Below are 25,529 nucleotides of genomic sequence, written 5' to 3' on the forward strand. Positions count from 1 at the left end.
GAAAGTTTGATTTATGACTGTTAATCTGTCCCATTACTTTTGGTCCCTTAAAAAGTGGGAGGCACATATACAAACTGTTTTAATTCCTACACCGTTCACCTGATTTGGATGAAAATACCCTCAAATTAAAGCTGAAAGTCTGCAGTTAAAGCACATCTTGTTTGTTTCATTTCAAACCCATTGTGTTGGTGTATAGAGCCAAAAAGATTAGAATTGTGTCGATGTCCCAATATTTATGGACCTGACTGTATGTTGTGATGGGTCAGAAGTTGAGTACACAAGTTAATCACAAAACGTACGCATCCAAAATTACAAAAGCTGAAGTGGCTTTCAAAACAAAATTAAATCATTATAAACGGTTTCATATACAAACAAGATTGCAATTTGTAGATGGCGTAGATTTGTTTTATAATTATATCCCTTATTAGAACTTAATATGTTTGGTATGAGTAATCAACAGTAAAACACATTTTGCTTAAATTGGGTAACATCTTTAAATATTATGAATATCTTATAATTATGGTCACAATCTGAATAAAAATTGAGTTCACCTGTTATGTATTGTGCTTATTTTATTAAAGTCTACTAACCGGTTTTAGATCCAATCCACGTTTTGCAATTCACTTGTAAATTCACCTGTTTGATACTTCACAATTTAAGCATAATTAAAAAAAAAAAAATAATAATAATAAACCAGATTTGAAGTTTGGAGCATTTATTTTGAACATTGCTAAAGCTGTTTAAGATGGAGACCTGTGCTCTTGGTTATTAATGCACATGACATCCTGTCTGCTTATTGCTATTAGGTCCATTGAAAGAGGTAAATTGTAACTGGCATTGAAAATGGTTGAGAGTATAAATAAGTAGCTTTAAACAATCTTCATGAGTAAAGAAAATAGCTTAAGCTAATAAATATTAAAAATACAAAACAAAAAAACAACTTTATTAATAATGCAACACAGGGTAGGTGATCATGTTTCACATTCATCTTCAGGAATTGTTGTTGCTGTAATGAAAATGGACTGCTCTATAACATCAGGAGGGAATGCGTCAGGAGGGCATATCCTTTGCTCTGTAACATCGTCAGAAAGTTGGTTTGAATTAATAGACTCGACTATGACTTCACCAGGGCCCACCTCAAGTTCATGTGGACTCTGCAAGCCAACCACCACTGATGGACTCTGCAAAGTGACTATAACGGGCTGATTCTGCAAACCAACCACCATTGATTGGTTCTGCAGGTCAACTATCTCAGCTGAGTTTTGCAAACCGACCACCACAGTTTTTTCATCTTCAATTATTAGATTGCGAAGTTTCCTTTGACGTGGATTGTAATTTTCAATGCGGTTATGAATTTCCATATGGCGTCGAAGATGTGCCTTAAAAAGCAAGCATAGAATGCATAAGAACATGTTTAACATTCAAGAAAACTGATTAACTATGTATACATTAAAATAAAATTATGATTTTCCATCTTGCTTCTGATCAATGCAAGTTTGAGTACGTTACTAGGCCGACAGACCTATCTCTAATGTTGTAAGACAGTGCTATCTGACATCGTTGGTGTAGAGGATGGATTTTGTTCAACAAACATGTTGGAGGGACAGGGACAATAAAACTACAAGTTAATTTATGTGTATGCTTATATTGTGTCTTAAAAGAGCACTATAGGGTCAGGAACACAAACATGTATCCAATCACAATGCTTCCCCATAGGATTGGCTGAGACTGACAGAGGCAGATCAGGGGCAGAGCCAGCACAAGTCAAACACAGCCAATCAGCATCTCCTCATAGAGATGAATTGAATCAAAGAATGAGGGGGAAAAAATGAGGAAAGTTCAGTGTCTGCATGCAGAGGGAGGAGACACTGAATGTTTTGATGCATTTTAGGCAGCAATGACCCAGGAAGGATCTCTAACAGACATCTTAGGAGTGGCCAGTGAAGTTATCGCTAAGCTGTAATGTAAACACTGCATTTTCTATGGAAAAGACAGTGTTTACAGCAAAAAGCCTGCAGGTAATGATTCTACTCATCAGAACAAATTCAATAAGCTGTAGTTGTTCTGGTGACTATAGTTTCCATTTAATAGCATAATCAGGCAGTCAATACTCCACATCAAGCATGTTAAACTCGCAGCCCACAAGGCTCATCTTTGCGGCCCGGCGAGCCGTGAGTACATGCCAGTGTTATAGCAGAATAGGCACCTGCTTTCCCCACATTGCAGGTGCCTACTCTGCTAACACTTACGTGGCCGGGAGGAGGGCCAGCGAGGGAGCTCAGTGTTCTGCTCCTCACTGCTCCCTCGCGCCGGAATAAGACATCCTATTCCGGCACCACTAAACCGTGCGAGGGAGCAGTGAGGAGAAGATAGAAGGACCCCAGGGAGATGCCCCCCACACCGGCTCCAAAAGGTAAGGAGCAATAAAGAAAAGTATGAATGTGTGTGTGTGTGTGTGTGTGTGTGTGTGTCAGTCAGTGAGTATGTGTGTGTGTGTGTGTCAGTCAGTGAGTAAGTGTGTGTGTGTCAGTCAGTGTGTGTGTGTCTCAGTCAGTGTGTGTGTGTCTGTGAGTGTGTGTGTGTCTGTCAGTGAGTGTGTGTGTGTGTCTGTCAGTGAGTGTGTGTGGGTGTCTGTCAGTGAGTGTGTGTGTGTGTCTGTCAGTGAGTGTGTGTGTGTGTCTGTCAGTGAGTGTGTGTGGGTGTCTGTCAGTGAGTGTGTGTGGGTGTCTGTCAGTGAGTGTGTGTGGGTGTCTGTCAGTGAGTGTGTGTGGGTGTCTGTCAGTGAGTGTGTGTGGGTGTCTGTCAGTGAGTGTGTGTGGGTGTCTGTCAGTGAGTGTGTGTGGGTGTCTGTCAGTGAGTGTGTGTGGGTGTCTGTCAGTGAGTGTGTGTGGGTGTCTGTCAGTGAGTGTGTGTGGGTGTCTGTCAGTGAGTGTGTGTGGGTGTCTGTCAGTGAGTGTGTGTGGGTGTCTGTCAGTGAGTGTGTGTGGGTGTCTGTCAGTGAGTGTGTGTGGGTGTCTGTCAGTGAGTGTGTGTGGGTGTCTGTCAGTGAGTGTGTGTGGGTGTCTGTCAGTGAGTGTGTGTGGGTGTCTGTCAGTGAGTGTGTGTGGGTGTCTGTCAGTGAGTGTGTGTGGGTGTCTGTCAGTGAGTGTGTGTGGGTGTCTGTCAGTGAGTGTGTGTGGGTGTCTGTCAGTGAGTGTGTGTGGGTGTCTGTCAGTGAGTGTGTGTGGGTGTGTCAGTGAGTGTGTGTGGGTGTCTGTCAGTGAGTGTGTGTGGGTGTCTGTCAGTGAGTGTGTGTGGGTGTCTGTCAGTGAGTGTGTGTGGGTGTCTGTCAGTGAGTGTGTGTGGGTGTCTGTCAGTGAGTGTGTGTGGGTGTCTGTCAGTGAGTGTGTGTGGGTGTCTGTCAGTGAGTGTGTGTGGGTGTCTGTCAGTGAGTGTGTGTGGGTGTCTGTCAGTGAGTGTGTGTGGGTGTCTGTCAGTGAGTGTGTGTGGGTGTCTGTCAGTGAGTGTGTGTGGGTGTCTGTCAGTGAGTGTGTGTGGGTGTCTGTCAGTGAGTGTGTGTGGGTGTCTGTCAGTGAGTGTGTGTGGGTGTCTGTCAGTGAGTGTGTGTGGGTGTCTGTCAGTGAGTGTGTGTGGGTGTCTGTCAGTGAGTGTGTGTGGGTGTCTGTCAGTGAGTGTGTGTGGGTGTCTGTCAGTGAGTGTGTGTGGGTGTCTGTCAGTGAGTGTGTGTGGGTGTCTGTCAGTGAGTGTGTGTGGGTGTCAGCAGGAGCATCAAATTTGGCACAGGGTGGTAGAGGTGGATGCTGTGATTTAGTGGGGGGGGAACTGGGATTTAGTGCAATGCTGTTGTGTTTTTTTTTTTTATACTGTACTTTTTAAAATAAACTAAATTTACGTGTTTTTTTTTTTTGTTTTGTTTTTTGCGGCCCACATAAACTCAAAGTCTGGCCTGGGCCACGTAAACAAGGTTCGAGTTTCACATGCTTGCTCCACACCAACATAGATTCATTCTAATCACGGCACTACTGTTGCACTCTGCTCTCCCACAGCTCAGAATTGCTGGTTGTTTTAAATGCCCTCACTCATACCAGATATGCATTCTCAGTAAACAGTCTCAGTCTTCCTAACACACAATCAGATCTATACACGCAATCACAACCCTATACACACACAGTCACTTACATACACACGCATTCACAGACCTATACACAGTCACATACATACATACATACACACAATCACAATCATAGATCCAAACATGCACATACAATCACAGACCTATACACAGTCACATACATACATACATACATACACACAATCACAATCATAGATCCAAACATGCACATACAATCACAGACCTATACACAGTCACAAGTACACACAATCACAGCTGCGTTAAAGTGGCACAGTCACATGCTAGCCTTTGCATTTTAAGACAACATACTTCTCTTAACCTGTCCCTCTTCATCGTAGCCATCGTCTTGCCACCATAATTCTTCATCTGCTGCTGTCCCTGCACTTTTGTGCATGTGAGACAGTTTACCACGGGGATACCGCAAGATAATGCCTACATAAGCTCATGCATGAGCAATAAGGTGCCATCATGCAAGATACACGTATCTATCAGCGATTGCAACCAATGGTAGATAGGAAATGACAGCAAACTCCATATTTTGCAAAAGATAACAAAAAGCACAAGACAAAATATTCCCTACTTTGTCTCATTTTAGTTACACTGGAATTTCAAAGAAATTACGACGCATTCAAAACTATATTTTCCTAAAGAAAGCCTTTCTATGCTAGTGTTTCTGTGAAAAGAGCATTTAGTTACCGTATATACTCGAGTATAAGACGAGTTTTTCGGCACATTTTTTGTGCTGAAAACCCCCAACTCGTCTTATACTCGAGTGAGTGTCTGTATTATGGCAACTTACATTGCCATAATACAGACAAGGGGCTGTTGGGGGCTGGCAGGAAGCGTTTAGTTACCTTTCCGGCAGCTCACCTCCCCACTGCAAGTCTCGCGAGAGCCGCGGGGTCAGAGCTCCATGTGGAACTCACACCGCGAGACTTGCAGTGGGGAGCTGACCGGACCGGAGGGGAGAGAAAGGAGCTGCAGGAAAGGTAAGTAAACGCTTCCTGCCAGCTCCCTCCACTGAACAGCCAATGCCACTGGACCACCAGGGAATGAGAGCCCCCCTCCCTGGCCAGCTAACAAGTAGGGAGGGGGTCGAAAAAAATAAATAAAGATTTAAATAATATATCTAAAAAAAAAAATATTCAAATAATAATAATAATATAAAAAAAAATATTATTATAACAAAAAACAAAAAAATATTAAAACAATAATAATAATATAAAATAATAAAAATGCCCACCCCCCACCAAGGCTCTGCATCACATACACACACTGCACTCATTATATACACACACTGTAAATAAATATTCAATTAATATAATTTTGGGGGGATCTAATTTTATTTAGAAATTTACCAGTAGCTGCTGCATTTCCCACCCTAGTCTTATACTCGAGTCAATAAGTTTTCCCAGTTTTTTGGGGTAAAATTAGGGGTCTCGACTTATATTCGAGTATATACGGTACTTCCTCCTCAGAGATCACAAATTTACCATATTCACAAACAGAGATGCACTTTTTCTTATATACTCACACATAATAAATTAAACACTGATCAGCCAAAACTGACAGGTGAATTGAATAACATGGATTATTTTGTTACAATGACACCTGTCAAAGTGTGGGATATAATAGGCAGCAAGTGAACAGTCAGTTCTTGAATTTCATGTGTTGGAAGCAGGAAAATGGGCAAGGGGAAAGATCTGAGTGATTTTGACAAGGGTCAAGTAGTGATGGCTAGACAACTGGGTCAGAGCAGGTCTTCTGGGGTGTTCTCAGTGTGCAGTGGTTAGTACCTAACAAAAGTGGTGCAAGGAAGGACAACCTCAGTGATGCAAGTGGGGAGCGAAGGCTAATACGTTTGGTCCAATCACACATACAAGCTATTGTAGCTCAAATTGCTGAAAAACTTCATGCAGGTCATTTTAGAAAGGTGTCAGAACACGGGGACTTACTCAAGATGGCTGGACGTACTTTTGAGCAGTTAACCTGTTTAAACTGACACAATATCGCTGGAAATGTCCCAGAGCGACTAGCAGTCCAACGACTCACCAGAGAGGACATTATCGGTCCTGTAAACCACAGCAGTGACAAGCAATTGGTCCATCCAGACCTGTGGTCTATTGAAGCTGGTGACCTAAAGGCTGGAGAGGCAGCTGATCTTCTGAACTGACTCGCAAGGCTCAAAGAGACTACACAACAGCCCCGTCATCATCCTCCCCCCACCGGTTCTTAAACCTGGGAACTTGTTCCTTTGCTGAATTTGAACAGACCTTACTGGTTCTGTCTCAGCATGGTGTCCAAGATGGCCGCCCAGCTGCAGCTTGTGGTTATAGCATGGTTGACCAACGTTATTATTTATTCTCATGTCTAGATAGTTTATTCCTTTGCAAATTGTGCATGTTTTTTCGAAATGCCTTACCACAAGTAATCTTGACTTCCTTGTCAAGACCATGTTGGGGCATGACAAGTCAATAAGTATTCTTCTGCACATCAAAAAAAAAAGTAAAGTGGCAGAACACACAGTGCATCTCAGTTTGCTGCGTATGGGCTGCGTAGCCACAGACCAGTCAGAGTGCCCATTATGACCCCTGTCCACTAAAAGCACCTTCAATGGGGACGTGAGCGTCAAAACCGGACGGAGAAATGGAAGAAGGTTGCCTGGTCTGATAAATCATGTTTTATTTTATTTTAGATGACAGCAGGATGCACTATGGGAAGAAGGCAGACTGTGTAGACAGTGTTATGCTCTGGGCAATGTTCTGCTGGGAAACCTTTGGTCCTGGCATTCATGTGGATGTTCGTTTAACAAGTATCACCTATCTAGAGATTGCTGCAGAGCACATACACCATTTAGTGGCAATTGTGTTCCTTAATGTTAGTGGCCTCTTTCAGTTGGATAATGCACCCTGCAACACTGCAAACATTTTTCAGGAATGGTTTGAGGAACATGACAAAGAGATCAAGGTGTTGCCTTGGCCTCCAAATTCCACATATCTCAATCCGTTTGAGCATCTGTAGGATGTGCTGGAATATCAAATCTGATCGATGGACCTCGCACCTTTCAGGACTTAAAAGATTTGCATATAGCACAGGACATGTTCAGAGGTCTCATGGAGTCCAAGCCTCAACGCATCAGAGCTGTTTATTTTAGGCAGATGGTTTTAATGTTGTGGCTGATCAGTGTATAACAAATGCACTCATACTGCATATGATATATATCATTTGTGAGCTCTCTCCATAGCAAGGCAGAATAAAAAAAACTAACTGGAAATCACGAAACTAGCCTTATATTACATTGATTCAGCACTTCTTACAGCCACGTATTCCCTCCCTCTCTACAGCATTACCTAATCTCAGCACATTCCTATCACTACTCCCACAAGGAATTGGATTTAGTTAATTATTTTTTTAAAGACATTGCAAAAACGTAATATTGCATTCCTTAACCAAGCGCTTCACACAGGTGGCTATTTCTTGTAACCGACCCCAAATTGGATCTAAAATTGTACTTTAGGTATTCACTAAAATAATTCACGGATCAACTTGGGACATTTCACTCTATGTATTCATCGTAACATGCATACCCTTCGTTAGGACCATATTGTATCCAGGGTTCTGTCCTGACGCCCTGGGTTTGTATCATGTCTCGATTTGGAACTACAGAGAAATGTCCCCAACCAGCAAAAAACTATACAAACTACGGGTAATAAGTGGCATGCTCACTTTATAGCAGGCCTGACCATTGCTGAGAAAGGTTCTTGCCACTGAGCAGTTATAGGGACCTCTGGACCCCCATATTAAAATAGAATGGTCCCCATCACATGGACAACATACTGGGGGGTGAGGGGAGTTGAGGACCATTGAGCACCCCTGAAAACCTTCAGGTACAGTGGGTCATCTGGACCTCCATATCAAAGCAGCTCGGTAGTCTGCCTATGATGAAAGAATAAGAGACAACATACACAGATCCTTCACTGCTAATATTTTACTAATGTAAGAATTATTTTTTTTTTTTTTTTTAACTGACTGCTAGATGTGCATTAATTTAAAAAAACAAAACAAAAAAACAAAATAATAAATAATAAAAATAAACAGAAAAGAGGAAGGCTGACAGAAAGGGATTACAAAGCAGGTCCTCCCAATCGTCAGTCTCAATACCCCTGAATAGAATAGTCCATAGTAGTGGCTAGGAGTTGCCGGTATGGGACATACATGCAAAATATGAAAAATAATAAATTTTTATTAGTCCCTTCTAGGGAAGAAAAACATGATAAGGTATAAAGTAAAGTAAAATAAATTAAATTAAATGGTGTATATACAGTGTTAAAAGTGTATATACAGTTAGCAAAAAGTGACAGAGTGGGGATCCTCTATCAAAAGGTGACCTCACAGCAAACCTTGTTATCAAGAGATATATATATATAGATTGCAACAATGTTTCAGACGCTATAAGTAGCTATTAATCTGTATCTAGGGAAGGACAGTGGTGTCACCCTAATAAAGTTGCAAAGTAGCAGAGTCGCTAGAGAGGAATGACAACACAAACCTCCCCTCACAAGGTGTACTAAAGCAATAGGGTGTAGTAATTGGAAAAGATAAATGATTTAGACCGGCACCCTAAAGGCTGGCCCCAGATAATAGAGCTGATTAGCATAAGTTCCTCCTTTGTAAAATAGCAGACAGTGGACCCCTAATATAGATAACCCACTGGCTGTAAATAGAGGGTAGAGCTTAGCATCCCATGCAGTGGTACTGCAGTGACGAGAGCCTGCAAAAAAATCGTTGGCTCCTAGTGTTCCGTCACTTAAGGTATGTAGCTCAGAACGCAAAAAACATAGACTAAAGTCCTAATACAGAGTCTAAGTCTAAAGGATAGAACGATGAGTAACAGCCCATCAGATAACCAAACAAATACTCAAAAGGACTGGTCTATTAACGAGCTAAGCTACAAAGAGCTCCCTGCCTACAATAGATATGATAAGAGCTACGGTAGGCAGTCTGGGTGCTATGTTAGCAGAGAGAGGCAAGTGCTGGCTGAGCCCAAAAGTCTATATTTGAGAGGCATACATTCCCTTATTGCTACTGCAAACGTCTGTTTAAACAAAGCTCGGACCCCAAAGGTCCCGGTACTGGCTAATGCTGACTAGACATCGATTCCTATTGTTAAGAGGTAAAAAGCTTCCATAGTGCTAGTAGTAGATAGAGAGATCCCTAATTGAATCTCGGACCAAATGGTCCCGGTATTTGCTCAACGCGCGTTTCGGCGCTTAACCTTGCGCCTTTGTCAAGAGCTTACCGGTATGAGTAAGCCCGCCGTATTTTTAAAGGACATAAGCCTGCCCATCAGACTGCCGACGTCATCATCACATTCGAGCGGCATTGGTCGGTGGGCGGGGAGTGAATGTTTGAGTGGCATGTGCAGCCATCCGGCAGGGGGGTAACAAAGAAGTTAACCCTGTGTTTGCCAGAGTGCTGGATAGATGCCAAAGGGAGTCCCAGAGGGGACTATAGTGGAAATTATCATATTGCAAAAGAGAGTTAGAGCCTATTACTGCAGGCAAACGTATGAATAAGTGTTATTAAGAGTTTGAGATTGAGAAGAGTTTGAGAAGAGTTTGAGATTATCCTGAAATGAATTCCGAGTTACTCTGGGTTCTAAATCACATTTCTTCCAGATTAAAGGAGCCCTCCATTGCCACTCCATAAATCACTATTTAGTATATATACCTCCAGTGAATACATGCATGCATTCATTGGGGGCATATCTTAAAGGAGCTTGCAAAGGCTGCAGATCTTATGGACATCCCCTTTTTCCTGGAAGAGACTTTTCATAGGGAAATAACCAATTTGGTGCCCACATGCACACGCATGGCAGAAACAGAGGAGCTAGTCTGATGTCTGTGACATGCCTGCCACTCAGTGGAGCTAATGGAAGTAGGAAGGAATCCTCCCTGGCTGTTTGACAGTTAATTTATAAAAGTGCTTATTTCTCATAAGATTCAGCACTTTTCTAAACTGGGGTTAAAAAAACAGGGTGCTCAGCAAGCTAAAGTGCTTTTGGGGTGTGAAGATGTCCTTTAACCCCTTAAGGACCAAACTTCTGGAATAAAAGGGAATCATGACATGTCACGTGTCCTTAAGGGGTTAATTTGCAGGCTGCCTAGTAAATTATAGAGAATACTAGATTCAGTCAACCACCTCTACAATTTTGCCTTCATATTGTCTTGATGTACCCCAAATAGGTTTTCATAGTAAGTAAGTTGGACAATGGAAGCACAAGCAGAGAATGGTCAGGCAAGAGTTATTACAAAACATTCTGATGGCAAAGCATATGATCAAAAACAATGTGTGGGCACTGAACTAATTAAAAAGAAAACCAGATATAGAGCTACTGTGTGGTATAGTCCACAGATTGAACCAATGTAGTGGATAAAACTTAAGGTAAATGTTTGCTTAATTGTCAAAGTTTAGGAATTGCACTAAACATAAGCAAACAGGAGCAGTGAATATCATTTAGAAACACATGGAAGACCTTCATGGCTGTATCTATGTATTGCCCTCTCGGGGAGGGAGGGGGAGTGGGACGACATGCATATGACTGACTAATATTCCACTGACTTTTAGTTTCGAGACAGGCCACCAATAAGAACCTTGGGATTTCCAGTACCCACTATTAAGGTTTTAAATGTATGTTTACTTAACCCCTACATGAGACATGGCATGCTAGGACTGTCAGAATATCACAGGATTTGCTCAAACCCCTGTATGAATATGTTTACAGTAATTACCATGGCAATGCTTACATTTACAAATAAATAAGAAAAAAAGCGAACCGAACCCAAAATCTTACTTGTCGAGTAAACTTGTAGCCGCATTCAGTGCATTCAAACTTTCTGACTCCTTTGTGTCGCTCCACATGCACCCGCAGCTGTTCAATAGCTACAGACAGAAATACACAAATAAAGTGAATGGATAAACAGATAAAATGCAATAAAGTACCTCCTGTGGCAAAGCACAATGTAAATGTTCTATTTAGTTTAATTACCTGCTAAATCGAATCTGATCTAATAATTCCCTTTATTTACAAAACTCTTGTTAGGAGCTGTAAACAAAGATCAAAGTGTTACTAGCATACTCCTAGCTGATAGATGATTAACACAAAACAAAGAACAAAAACACAGTGGGTTCAGTTACCAGTATGAAAGGAAAGAAAAGAGAAAAAACAAACAAAAAAACAGGATTGGCAAGCACTACCCAGAACATGTATTTCAGCATACCAAGACCAAAAACGCCTCTCTTGGTCCTATTATGGCCCTATCCTGCTATCTCAACAATTATATCAAATGTGTAGAAATGTATATGATTTGTATAGGAATCTCCTAGAGCAAATTAAGATGGGCTCCAGTACAGATTAAGAAGATTCATTTGTTTCCCATGAACAAAATTAGGTTAGGACCAACAGTGTAGAAAAACATTGACTATGAGTTTTAGGCTCTAATGGCCATAATATAAGACTTAAAGGGACACTATAGTCACCTAAACAACTTTAGCTTAATGAAGCAGTTTTGGTGTATAGAACATGCCCCTGCAGCCTCACTGCTCAATCCTCTGCCATTTAGGAGTTAAATCCCTTTGTTTATGAACCCTAGTCACACCTTGACTTGCAAAGCCTTCCATAAACACTTCCTGTAAAGAGAGCCCTATTTAGGCTTTCTTTATTGAAAGTTCTGTTTAATTAAGATTATCCCCTGCTATGTTAATAGCTTCCTAGACCCTGCGAGAGCCTCCTGTATGTGATTAAAGTTCAATTTAGAGATTGGGATACAATTATTTAAGGTAAGTTACATCTGTTTGAAAGTGAAACCAGTTTTTTTTTTTCATGCAGGCTCTGTCAATCATAGCCAGGGAAGGTGTGGCTAGGGCTGCATAAACAGAAACCAAGTGATTTAACTCCTAAATGACAGTGAATTGAGCAGTGAAATTGCAGAGGAATGAAATGATCTATACACGAAAACTGCTTTATTTAGCTAAAGTCATTTAGGTGACTATAGTGTTCCTTTAAACACAGGAATGTATTCATTTTTCATTGCAGTGTGTTTTTAAAGGGGCAATGTAGACACTATACTAATTTCATCTCACTGCATTGGTTATAGTGCTTAGAGTCCACTGGCACTGTCCCTCCATTCAATATTAAACCAATCTGAGCAGTTCTAACACTAGGATTCCAGGGTACACACAGCCTGGCCCCCAACTGGACGTATGGCTCAGGCAGAGATTCCACACTTCCTTTAAGCCAAACAATTTCATACCATTAATGGTGCTGGTATGGGCTGAAAGCAGTCAGCTAACACTTTCAGCCAATCACAGTCACTTATTGCTGCCCAGGCTAATGCTTTCTCATTAGACCATGCAGTACAAGGGGATAGGCTGCTGAAAACTCTCATCTAACAATAAAACATTAAAAACGGTTTGACATTGAATGAAAGGACAGGGCTAGGGGACTCCAGACACTATAACCACTTCAATGTAATGAAGCAGTTACAGTGCCTGTAGTGTCTATTTAAGTAGTCTTGAAAGATTCAGATTTAAATTATATGGAATAATATAACAGACATATAACATTAAAACAAAACATAGGTCTCTCACAGAGTTAAAAAAAAACCATTAAGTAGTCTGTGATGACAAGATAGTGCAGGCTTATTTTTCATGTCCATAGAAGAGACTGATAAATATATGATTATGGAAAAACAATGAATGCCTCATTTACCATTACAGTTTAGAAATCTCGCACAGGGAAACAAATTTGGATGGCATGGAATGGCTGAGTTTGTCAACTGACTAAATTTGGACCAAACGGACAACGACAATGATCTGTAGCGGTTAGGGTGCTTAGAGTTCTTAAACAAAGCCTGGTGGTTAAAATGCAACGTTCCTAAAATAGGTTCCTTTTGTTTTATAATTGCCAAATATGTATTAAAATTTGTTTTACTGACCTAGTATAAAGATTAATTGCGTTTTAAGGCACACTCACCTCTTTCCCAACAGTTCCAGGGATGCCATAAGCCTCCTTGCATGTGCACGGAACATTAAATGAAGCTTTGCCAGTGATCAACCAGTAGGCAGGCTTTCTTGCAGACCGAGATCGGCATATAGTCTATGCTGATAGTCTGTCTGCCAGGAGTGATGGGCAGTGCAACTGTTTAGGACTTATTGCAATAAATCTATACGATTGCTAGCAATTTTACTAGGACAATGTATAGATCAAGACTCATGAAGATTTAATTTCAGGTCAGTGAAAAGTAGCAGGACACGTATGCTTTAAGAATAACATTGCACACAATTTTACAGCGACGAACTTTGCTAAAATTTGCTAAAATGATAAAAGAGAAAGAAAATCACAACTCTCAATAAGCATCGGTCACATTTATGCTATTGATGTTTTTTTCAGAGTACTGAACCCTCCAAACATGCAAAGCATTTAATTTGTTTCAAATAGCAAGTGAGAGTATATAGAGCAAGCATGTCAAACTCGCGGCCCACAAGGACCATCTTTGCGGCCCGCTGAGCCGCGAGTACATTCTGGTGTAATAAAGCAGAGTAGGCACCTGCTTTCCCCATATTGCAGGTGCCTACTATGCTAACACTTACCTGGCCTGAGAGGAGGACCGCGAGGGAGCTCAGTGTTCCAGCTCCTCACTGCTCCCTCGTGCGTGCCGTCTGAAGTGAAGCCGGGCACCGGAATATGACGTCATATTCCGACACCCGGCATCACTAAACCGCGCAAGGAGCAGGAAGGACCCCAGGGAGATGCCCCCCATCTGCTCCATAAGGTAAGGAGAGTATGTGTGTGTGTCGGTCAGTGAATATGTGTGTGTGTCGGTCAGTGAATATGTGTGTGTGTCGGTCAGTGAATATGTGTGTGTGTCGGTCAGTGAATATGTGTGTGTGTCGGTCAGTGAATATGTGTGTGTGTCGGTCAGTGAATGTGTGTGTGTGTCGGTCAGTGAATATGTGTGTGTGTCGGTCAGTGAATATGTGTGTGTGTCGGTCAGTGAATATGTGTGTGTGTCGGTCAGTGAATATGTGTGTGTGTCGGTCAGTGAATATGTGTGTGTGTCAGCGGGAGGATCATATTTGGCACAGGGTGGTACAGGGGGGTGCTGTGGTTTAGTAGGGGTGGGCTGGGGTTTAGTAGATGGGATGCTGTGGTTTAGTAGAGGGGGATGCTGGGGAGGTTATACTGAACTTTTTAAAATAAACCTACGTTTCTATTGTGGCGGAACCCACCTCGCCACTGGACATTGGAGGGGCCTGGCTGCCTGCCTCTTACCCGCTGACTATGGCCCCTGGAAAACTGGTACATTTAAAGATTTATATTTGGGCTTGTTATACTGTATATTGCTGCTACTGGCCCTTTTAACAGCATCTATGGACACATTGGGACTTTTGGGACTACTGTCCCTTTAAGACTGTGAAGCATATTCGAGTGTACTGCCTGTAATATTATATATGTATTTATATATGTGTTAAGTTTATCCTGGGTGATTTGTATGCAGCATTCATCTGATTGTTCGGTAGAATCACTCCATTCAGCATATTGAGTGAAACTACCGAACAACCAGACCACCCAGGAATGAGTGTGCCTCCAATTACCGTTCATAACTCCCGAACCCCTGGTCTGATCTGGGTGATTTTTGAGTATGTTGATCACCCAGATCAGGGCTATCAGGGGATACCTGTTTTAGGGTTGTATCATATGTATTTGGGGTACATCCAGGAATTGGGGAAAAGTGTGTACTGTATAATTGGGTTAAGTGTTAATCTAAGGGGAGGAAAGGTGTGGGAGGTACATCCATGTGATTGGTCAATTTCATCCTCCCCCTGGGAGTGTCCTGTATGTACCTGTTTGTGAATAAAAGCCGGGCTGGATGAGCCAGTCCAGAGTTCCTGTTTTACCCTCAAAGTGATGTGTCGTCTCATTATTGGGGGAAGGATTTATTGTATGCTGTTCCAGTTGACTGCTAGGAGTACAAGCCTATTCGTATGGTTCCTATTCAATGGTCTACAGCATTCATACGCTTGGGAGAATTTAAAGGTTTCTCGGATTCGGTGATTATGGTGTCTGCCAGAGTGCTTGGAGTCCTCAGGAAGCACTAGGAGCATCCATTAACGGAGGTACCAAGTCGGGGTGCCAGGTGATCCGTTACATCTATGAAAATATAATGGTTTTTTTTTTGCGGCCCACATAAACTTAAACCTTGTTTATGTGGCCCGATCCAGACTTTGAGTTTGACATGCTTGATATAGAGAATTAACTGCCCTCTGCTGTCTGAACTCGGTAATAGTCTTGCAGAAATCACAGAATTGTTCCTACATTGTGACCTAAACTTTTAATCTGAATTTGAATTCCTAACAATTTATAAGTCGGAGAATAACTGATTATCTTTACAACTGATCGGTTCTTCCAAGATTCCCCCAGTCAAACAAACTCTGGGAGATGAGAGCACTGTTTAGTCACTGTTAACATGATCCATGCTGTAGACCCAAACCTGGATCACTGCAGCATCTATGGTCCATTGTGGCTGGATATGGAAACTATAAAATCTGTACAGGGTATTTGCATAAAAAGCATTCATGTTTATTAGAAGAAGAAAAAAAAGAGGAAATTGTAAAGGGAAATATTAAACTATACCTGGCATTGTATCATTATAAAGAATCCAATTGAATCTGTACATGCTAACTGAATAGCAAACTTTATTGTATTATTTTATTTCATTGAAGGCTTTGCTTGCTATGCTGATTAAGACTATAAACCTGGAGGCCAGGATTGGCTGCATGTGCAGCCTCCTCACCTCCAAATCATGGCATGGCAATCCATAACATGCAGCTGTGTGCCAAGAATTGAGGCAGGCAATATGATGGGAGGAGGGAGGGATTTTCTGGAAGTATATATTTTTATCTTTACGTCTGCTGGTGATTTTGCTAGCACTGTGCATAGACTGAATACGCAAAGGTTATCCACACAAAGTTTTAAAGACCATCTTACTTCAAAACAACAGAGTAACAGAATGGTCAACAAAATAGACAGTAGATACCTGGCACATTCTCCAAGACAGTAATACAAATTCGGGACTGATTGGGACATGCAAAACACTATCCAGATAAATCACTAAGTGTGATGTTGCACCATTAGACAACAAACCGTGTGTAAATATGTTACCTTTAAACGTCTTGCCACAAATGTGGCAGAAATGAGGTCGTCCTTCCTGATGCCGGCTGGCGACGTGTCTCAATAGAGGGGTTTTGTCGGTAAACCTCTGGTCGCAGAACTCACAGCTGAATGGACGCTCTCCTGTGTGAGTCCGGTTGTGCTTGTGTAGACTTGCTGTAATGAAAGGTTAGGAATGGTGAATGAAATATAATTCTAAATATATATTGCATGGTCTGACTGTCATTTTAAAACATACTCGATGGTTAAATTGCTGTACAGAACCGTGTGATGTCACACTTTGTAACACAAAAATAATTGCCAGTTCAAAATTGAAGCATTAACCAGCAACTGTGTCACCTGTACTCCCAAACATACTCAATGCTGAATCCCACCTAACAGGAGTCAGCAAGAATCTGACGCCTTGGAACGTGCTAGAAACAGTATTCCCAGCGCAGTGTTAGCGCAGGATGAGCCAAGTTGTCCTGGGAAAAGTTACTTCTCCACCAGTGAGTCAGAGTGAAAGAGCAGACAGTATGTGGGTGGGTATGTGCCTCAGTGTTTGAATATAGATAACATTTCATTCCACAGCAGCTGGGTTGTTAGGTAATAGAATATCTCATGCACTCCAGCTGCTTTAGAAATAAAAAAAATAAAGAATAAACATTAAAAAAAGGATCATTTTTTTTTATTATACATTTAAGTCTGTGTGTATATGATGTTTCCAGAACCCCTAGATTTTATTTATTTTAAAGGGACACTATAGTCACTAGAACAACTACAGCTTATTGAATTTCTTCAGGTGAGTAGAATCATTCCCTTCAAGCTTTTTGCTTTAAACACTGTCTTTTCAGAGAAAATGCAGTGTTTACATTACAGCCTAGTGATAACTTCACTGGCCACTCCACAGATGGCTGCTACAGATGCTTCCTGCTATTCAGTTTCTCCACCCTCTCCATTGATTCTATGCATCCCCATAAGGAGATGCTGATTGGCCGGGGCTGACAGTCTCAGCCAATCCTATGTGAAAGCATTGTGATTGGCTCAGAGAATCTGATGATGTCACCCAAGCAGGCAGATAAGGGGCAGAGGCAGCAGCTGCAGACCTGAATACAAGCAAGATTTTACTATATTTAGGGAGGCAGGTGGGCTATATGGTGGTTTTAACACTATAGGGTCAGGAACCATGTTTGTTGTTAAAGGAACACTATAGGGTCGAAATACACACTACCGGGCAGCAGCTACTGCCATTAAAGGGGACACTAAGCACAAACAACTTTAGCTTAAACAGTTTTGGTGTATAGATCATGCCTCTGCAGTCTCACTGTTCAATTCTCTGCCATTTAAAGTGTCAACCCACTTTTGTTTCTGTTTATGCAGCCCTAGCCACACCTCATGAAAACACATTGTTTTATTTTCAATCAGTTGTTACAGCACAGTGTACTAACATTAGAAGTTTTTATTTCCTGCTCTGTAAATTTAACTCTAAACACACACACGAGGCTCCTGCAAACTCTTAACAGGCTATTAACAGAGCAGGATATCAATTCTAAATTAAACAGACTGGGCATTAAAAGATGTTTGAAAATTAGATCTCTCTTAACAGGAAGTGTGTAGGCAAGGCTGTGTAAGTCACAGGCAGGGGCTGTGTTAACTTCCTGTTAAGAGAGATCAGGGCTGCAAGTTAGGTCACAACAGGTATGCCTTGTTACTGCACAGAAACTAAAGGAAACCTAACCCTAACCATAATTTAACCCCCCCTCTAAAAGACAACCAAAACTCATAAGTTAACATAAAATCGAATGTGTATTAGGAGAAAATACCACCATAAAGGAGTTTTGAAAACATAGAATGTGACTGCAGATAAGAACCATTCGGCCCATCTAGTCTGCCCAATTTTTTAAAATACTTTCATTAGTCCCTGGCCTTATCTTATAGTTAGGATAGCCTTATGCCTATCCAACGCATGCTTAAACTCCTTCACTGTGTTAACCTCTGCCACTTCAGCTGGAAGGCTATTCCATGCATCCACTACCCTCTCAGTAAAGGAATACTTCCGGATATTATTTTTTTTAAACCTTTGCCCCTCTAATTTAAGACTAGGTCCTCTTGTTGTGGTAGTTTTTCTTCTTTTAAATATAGTCTCCTCCTTTACTGGGTTCCCTTTATGTATTTAAATGTTTCTATCATATCCCCCCTGTCTCATCTTTCCTCTAAGCTATAGAGTTTTATCCTGCACTCCATAAACCAGTTTAGTAGCCCTTCTCTGAACTCTCTCTAAAGTATCAATATCCTTCTGGAGATACAGTCTCCAGCACTGCGTACAATACTCCAAGTGAGGTCTCACCAGTGTTCTGTACAATGGCATGAGCACTTCCCTCTCCCTATACAACCAAGCATTCTGCTAGCATTTCCTGATGCTCCATTACATTGTCTGCCTATCTTTAAGTCATCAGGAATAACCACCTCTAAATCCCTTTCCTCAGATGTTCTGTACCCTGCCCATGGGTTTTTACGTCCAAGAAGCATTATCTTGCACTTATTCGCATTAAATGTCAGCTGCCACAACTCTGACCATTTTTCTAGTTTACCGAAATCATTTGTCATTTGGCTTATCCCTCCTGGAACATCAACCCTGTTACATATCTTAGTATCATCAGCAAAAAGACATACCTTACTATCAAGACCTTCTACAATATCACTAATAAAAATATTAAAAAGAATGGGTCCAAGTACAGATCCCTGATGTACCCCACTGGCGACAAACCCATGCTTCAAATATAGTCCATTGACTACAACCATCTGTTGTATGTCACTCAGCCACTGCCTCACCCATTCAACAATATTGGAATCCAAACTTAAAGATTGCAGTTTATTGATAAGCCTTCTATGTGCAACAGTATCAAAAGCCTTACTGACATCTAGGTAAGCAATGTCTACTGCACCACCCTGATCTATTATTTTAGTTACCCAATCAAAAACAAAAGTACACCACTAAGCTCTTTTAATAACTTTGGGTGTATTCCATCAGGTCCCATTAACTTGTCTTTACTTTTGACAGTTGAAATAGAACCTCTTCCTATGTAAACTCACATGTAACAAAATGACTCATTTGTCCCTTTTCCTTACTGAAGCCCCTTTCCTTCATTTTCATCTGTTTTTTTTTGTTTTTGAATTCTTTATTTTTGGTGTGCAGGTGAGTACATACGGATTACATACGCCACAACAGCGTGCATTTATACTGGAACATATGCGAATAAGACAGGGGCAGAAAGACATTGCACAAAAATTTATTTTAAAAAAAAAGCATGGTAATAGGTTAGGCAGTAATGAATGAATTACAATAAACAGTTTGCTAAATAACTCATCTGGTTCAGTGTGTCTTAAGGGGACTGATTGTTAATTCTGTTACTTGGCTTAAGGGTAACTTCTCTGGTGTTGCTAGGCAACTAAATTTGGGTAAACCAATTTGGGTCTCAAAGCATAGTTTAACTTCTTGTATTCCAAGCCGTTAACTAGTAAAAGAGGCCTGACTAAAAGTATGTTGTAAGTAAATAAAACAAAACAGAAATGTTAAAACGTTTAACCTCGTCATATCGCTTGTTTTAGCGTAAACATAACTTGGACACGTTTTAGAGAAACGTCTCGATTCCACATAATATAAAAAGATACTACGTAACATAGTACCACATGATGCCTATATGCTTTATGTTATTAGCGTTTGGACTAAGATCTTGTGTTATGGAAGGTAGAGTTGGACCTTGTATGCCCCAGAGAGTATCATAGCTAATAGGACAGTTATGTAGGTAGTGTTTCTTCAGGCAGTCAGCCACTAGGGACAAGCCTAACCTCCCATGTCTTCTCGAGCATCGGTAGTTGCCTGCCTGGAGGTAAGTATGGCCTTTGCTGTGTTCGGGGTTGCTATGCCTAGTGGGGGGTATGTGTGGTGCCCGGTTGTTGTCGGGTGGTGAGTTTCTCGGTGAATCCCTTAAGGGCATGGATAGGAAGGGCGGTGGGAGGTGTATTCGGTTTAGGAGCTAGGTGGGGGCCAGATTCCTATTCCTATTCTATGTTGTTGGGCAGAAAGGTTAGCTTGGGGTGGTTCAGGGTCAGTACTAGAGGGCAAAGTCCCGGTAGTATGGTATAGAGTCCCAGTCCTTTCAGGTGGTGGTCTTGGCTTTAGGGATTTCTGCTTGCTTCCTGGGGATAAATTCCGCTGCGCCTGCTGTGCACCAGGTTGGTGGATTCTTGTGTCTGTCCGCTGGCATCGGTAGTGCCAGAGAGTCCGCTGGAAGCTGTAGCTCTCGTAGCGTCGCCGATGCCTCCTGCATGCTGCGTATCGTAAGTGCGGTGCTGTCGCAGGAGGGCCGTCACTTGTTGTAGGGATCGCCTCCACGCCAGTGTCGCTCCTGATAAATCAGGGTTAGATTGTGAGAGACATGTCCTCGAAGAGGTAGGATGGCTGATCCCTGGTAGTTGCTAGTACTGCTGTTCTGTCCCTGTAGGCTTGGAACTGTAAGATTACGTCCCGTGTGGCAGTGGCTGGAGCTTTAGTAGGCTTTGGTATACGGAATACTCCGTCTATTGTTACAGCTTTAGCTGCTTTTGGAGTCAGCAGAGCTGTAAGGAGTCGCCTGGTGAGGTGGGGGAGTTCGTTATCAGGTATGTCGTCGCTGATGCCCATGATCTTAAGGTGCCTCATGCGGTGTTTATCTTCAAGTGCCGCAAACCTTAGCTCAGTCTGTCCTGCTAGCGTTTTCAGTTCCTGAACTTCTTGCTGCAGCGTTTGGATTTGGGTGATGTGGGTGGTCATGGAGGCTTCCAGAGTCCCAATGCGGCCTGTCAAGCCCTGCAGTGCGTCCCTGATCGAGGCGACATCTGCCGAAATCTTTGTGTGGTGTTCTGCCATTAGCTCTCTGATGGCCTCCATGCTTACAGGCGTGGTGGCCTTGGCCGGTGGTGGATGCTGTGTTTTGGCCGGCTGTGGCTGTGGGTGACCCGAAGGGATTTCCTCCTCACCTTCGACCGAGGTCTCCTCGAAAAAAATCAGAGCACCCGCCATGTAGAGACGCCATATTGGGGCCTGAGGCGCTGCGGGCCTGCCGCCAGAGCTCGCCGATATCCATGCCCGGCATGGGCCTTTCAGGTCTAAGCTTTTTCGGTTTTCGCCCCATTATGCTCTTTTGTCTGATGGGGTCCCTCAGAGACAAGTTTTACCCGGTTAAGGGTGTGGATGGAGGGTTTTCCCTTATCGCGGCCTGGAGCTCATCGAGCGTGCGACCGTTCTCCTCCGCTGAGAAATGAAGCCAAAACCTTGCTCCCGACACCAATCACCAATCCACAAGTTAAAGTCCATAATATGCATCCAGACTCTGAATCCGCACCAAGGACACTGCATTGTGTTAGCAAGCCCTATTTGCCAGGTTATCTGTTATTGATCCATTTGAGAAAGCCTACACGGTGAAACGCGTTATGGACATAACTTTTTAACAAATACTTATATTGAATAAAGGATTTTGGTTTTATTACAACCTACTACCTCCTTATTTCAAAAACAGCTTTGTTCCTGGCATTTTATCTATTTTTATCCAAAGACTATTACCAACTCTACTCTCAAGAATATCCTAGGTGGGGATTGTACCACTAACTCTGTCACCAAAGAGCAGTGAGTCTGCTCCACGCTTGTGAGTAATATTCTGTTTATTTTAAATACTTGTACTATATTACTCAGAGCACTATTGTGGCTATTTTTTCTCTGCGAGTACCTAGATAACTATCTGCTGTGAAGGACCATCACCACCATATCCCATAAGTGGGGATTATACCACTTTATGCAATATATACTAGAGCTGGTCATGGCTCTATTTCATGTGAGTGCAACATTTATACTTTTTATGTGTTGTCCGTCAATCCCAGACATATTGCACTATTAGGCCGCTCTGTCTTTTCTCTTTCCACATACGGAGACTGAAGAGACCCAGACCTTCCACCTTCCCCAAGTAGAAAGAACCCAGAAGCCACAGCTGCTTTTAAAGAGACATTTCACATGTTAATATATCTTGCACTATTGTGACAAGATCTCAAGTACTTTTTTCTTTGGCGCAGCCCTTCTCTGTTTTCCCTGTTTTGGATGTCATTTTGAAGGGCTGAGAGGGATCCCCTTCCTAGGGTTGCTGCCTTATTTTACTCTTGTTACTTAGCGCTGACCCTACTGTGTTCTTAGTCATAATACGCATCCGCCGGTCGTTCTGAGTGTTATGCAAAGGCAGAACTTCAGAGAATTTATAACCACAACACAGATTATGGTGTTTACAGAACTCATTTACATTAAATTTCCATGCTATACAGTTCTGGAATAACTGAAAAGGGGTAAAATTGTCCAAGCTTCAATCCTAAAAGTTCCATACAAGATATTAACATGTAGAAAAATGTGCTGCTCACACGAGTACTTTAACCCTTTAAGGACACATGACTCCTTTTTATTCTAGAAGTTTGGTCCTTAAGGGGTTAAAACGATTCACTTACTGAAATACTAAGAGCAAAATATTCCAGAAACCGATATCATTGGTAATAATGCATAACGAAGAAGTACATTCATTTAAATGCAACATTAATTGCTCATGCTAAAAAGGTTGAAATGAATGATCTGCAGTAAGAAGACATGCGATTGGCAGTTTCATCACCAACACAAACTATGCAGAACATTCTCATCTTAACACATTGGCTGTCCTTGGGACTGCAATTACCTCTGTGAATGGAGAGGAGAAAACATGAAATACATCTCAAAGGTAACAGATCTACACAGGGACTTTAATTACATAAAAAGGTGATAAGGAATGAGTGTAGGGAATAAAAAAGCTTAATAGTTAATTGACAGTGTCTCTGAATCGTGTTACCTGAACTGTTTTGCATACATTTAAAGGATACAGCGAATCTGTATTTTATCAGTTCAATGTAGATTATCTAAAAAGAGCAATTTCGGGCAGAATTATCAAAGTGGAGCAATCACCTTAGAAATTAAGGAGATATTCTTGCATATTGCGTTACGGTCACAGAATCAGAATTCCCCTCTATACACAGTCCCAATGTGGGGCAACTAACCATTGAGTTTTGTGAGGGTATACAATATAAGCACCATATGGATTACTTTATTTGACTTTAATCTTAGCTTTTAATGTTTGAAAAAAATGTGTGACAGTTTTTAGATTACTAGAGAAGTCACTGCTCTTACATTTCTAGGTAAACAGATATTTTCCATTCCAATTTTTTGGGGCGTTTCAGATGCTCATTGCTTTAAACGTGCAAAAATGTTATTAAAATTCTAACTTGTTGTCTTGCTTGATAATAAAAACTTGAATCTTATATTATAACTATGAGTTCTATGGATTTATAAAGCGAATCGGAGGCAAAGTGCTAAATTCCAGCAAATAGTGGGAACATTTTATTGCTCATTGCCCTACTTTTAGAACTCGTCCCAGTATTGGCTGTTATATATAACCCCCATGGTACATTTTCACAGCAGTGACAACTAGCCTTTGGCAATCCAGTTGTGCACTGGCTGTTCAATAGGGGCATTGCCATGTGGCCAAAACACCAGGGTCTTCAGACCAAGGGTGAAATAACAACAAAAAAAAAAATCTCAACCATGCACGCATGGAGACCACACATTGTAGTCTATTTTTGTAAATAGTAGATATATCCCAAGTACTATGTGTATACTAAATTATACCTCATGTAATGCTTATTTGGTGTCAACTCTTGCTAAATTCATCGTATTAACCTCTTACCTTGTGTTCTGAATGTCTTTCCACAGAGATGACACTGAAATGGTTTCTCTCCTGTGTGAGTCTTTAGATGCATATTTAGGTTGGTTTTTTGAGTGAATGCATGATGGCAGAATTCACATACATAAGGACGCTCATTTCTGTAAGGGGTACAGTGGAAAAGGCTTTAACATAAGCGGTGTTTTGAGTACACTGCACAATATGTACAAAAGCATCAATATAAGTGTTGCCCAAAGTGATTAAGAATTTATCTTAAGAGTTCAGCAAATCTTATCTGCACATTGTGCGAAAACAACTGCTCACAAATTTCAGTACAGTTTATCGTATGAATGAAATGTCTTAAACACGTCATTGGAAGAGCAGTGTACACTGATCAGCCACACATAGACCTGTTGCAGTGGATGTGGCTGGAAGCATTCTTACAATACTCAGTGAGGCACCCCACAATTTCCCACAGACCCGTACTCAATATTTACTGGGCACATTTTCATGGGTCTTGCTAGATCATTGTAAAGGTTGGCTTGTAATACCTATATGACTTTCTTTGCACAAATGTGGTCAAGTGGTACAAGTTGAAATAAACAATTTAGTGCTCATTCCAAAATGAGCTCTCTCTATTAGAGAACCATAAACACAAAAGGACATAATTTAAATGGTACAAAAGTTTACTCCAAAAACTATTTTAAAAACACCCCCACACACAAGTGTATAAACCGGCTTCTGATAAGTAGTTACACATAAATAATTTGCCCACCTGTGCTTGGCTTTTACATGCATCTGTAACCCGCTTCGGCTTGAAGCTCGGTGTCCACATTCTTCACATACAAAGAGCTTCTCACCTCGATGTTTAAAGGCTTCATGCAACCGAAGCTCCGTCCGTGTGAAAAAGCATTTCCCACATGTAGAGCACTGAGGAAAAAGATCATACATTATGAGGCTTGTACATAGACAACACATACATAAACTTAATTTGGGAATTTGGGAATGGGGGCAATAAAGCACTTCTTTGTTACTGGTGGTTTGTTTACTTCTATCCAAGACTGTAAACTGTTGGACAGGTCCTTCAAAACGTCCTAATTTGTTTGTTTTGAAGTTCCAATTAATATACATATTAATAATATATAATGTAACATGATTGCCAATTATATTACTGACTGAAGTTACAAAAAAAAAAGAAAAAACACAAATGATATTAACACTACTAGTATATCAAATCACTTCTGCCCCCTGGTGGTCACTATGTATGCACATAAAATAAAGCCTTTGTAGTAAAATATAGCTGTAATATTGAACTTCCATTGCCAGGTTGTCATTATAATGAGTTGAAGAATTCAGACACTTTGATTTGAACCCCTTAAGGACACAACTTTGGGAATAAAAGGGAATTATGACGGAATATTTC

General features: G+C 41.4%; 1 protein-coding gene across 1 annotated transcript in view; it reads right to left on the bottom strand.

Moving 5' to 3' along the window:
• Positions 1-698: 698 nt before the first annotated feature.
• ZBTB48 (zinc finger and BTB domain containing 48) overlaps positions 699-25,529 on the bottom strand; it is a 37,793-nt gene continuing 12,962 nt past the window's right edge. Inside the window, exons 7-11 of the mRNA XM_063436860.1 lie at positions 24,882-25,036; positions 24,131-24,267; positions 16,356-16,520; positions 10,986-11,074; positions 699-1,379 (exon numbers count right to left, since the gene is read on the bottom strand). Coding sequence (XP_063292930.1) covers positions 972-1,379; positions 10,986-11,074; positions 16,356-16,520; positions 24,131-24,267; positions 24,882-25,036 — 954 coding nt within the window. The 3' untranslated portion in view covers positions 699-971. The remainder of the gene's footprint in view (positions 1,380-10,985; positions 11,075-16,355; positions 16,521-24,130; positions 24,268-24,881; positions 25,037-25,529) is intronic.

This window comes from Pelobates fuscus, chromosome 11 (assembly GCF_036172605.1).
Source record: "Pelobates fuscus isolate aPelFus1 chromosome 11, aPelFus1.pri, whole genome shotgun sequence".
Taxonomy (NCBI): Eukaryota; Metazoa; Chordata; class Amphibia; order Anura; family Pelobatidae; genus Pelobates; species Pelobates fuscus.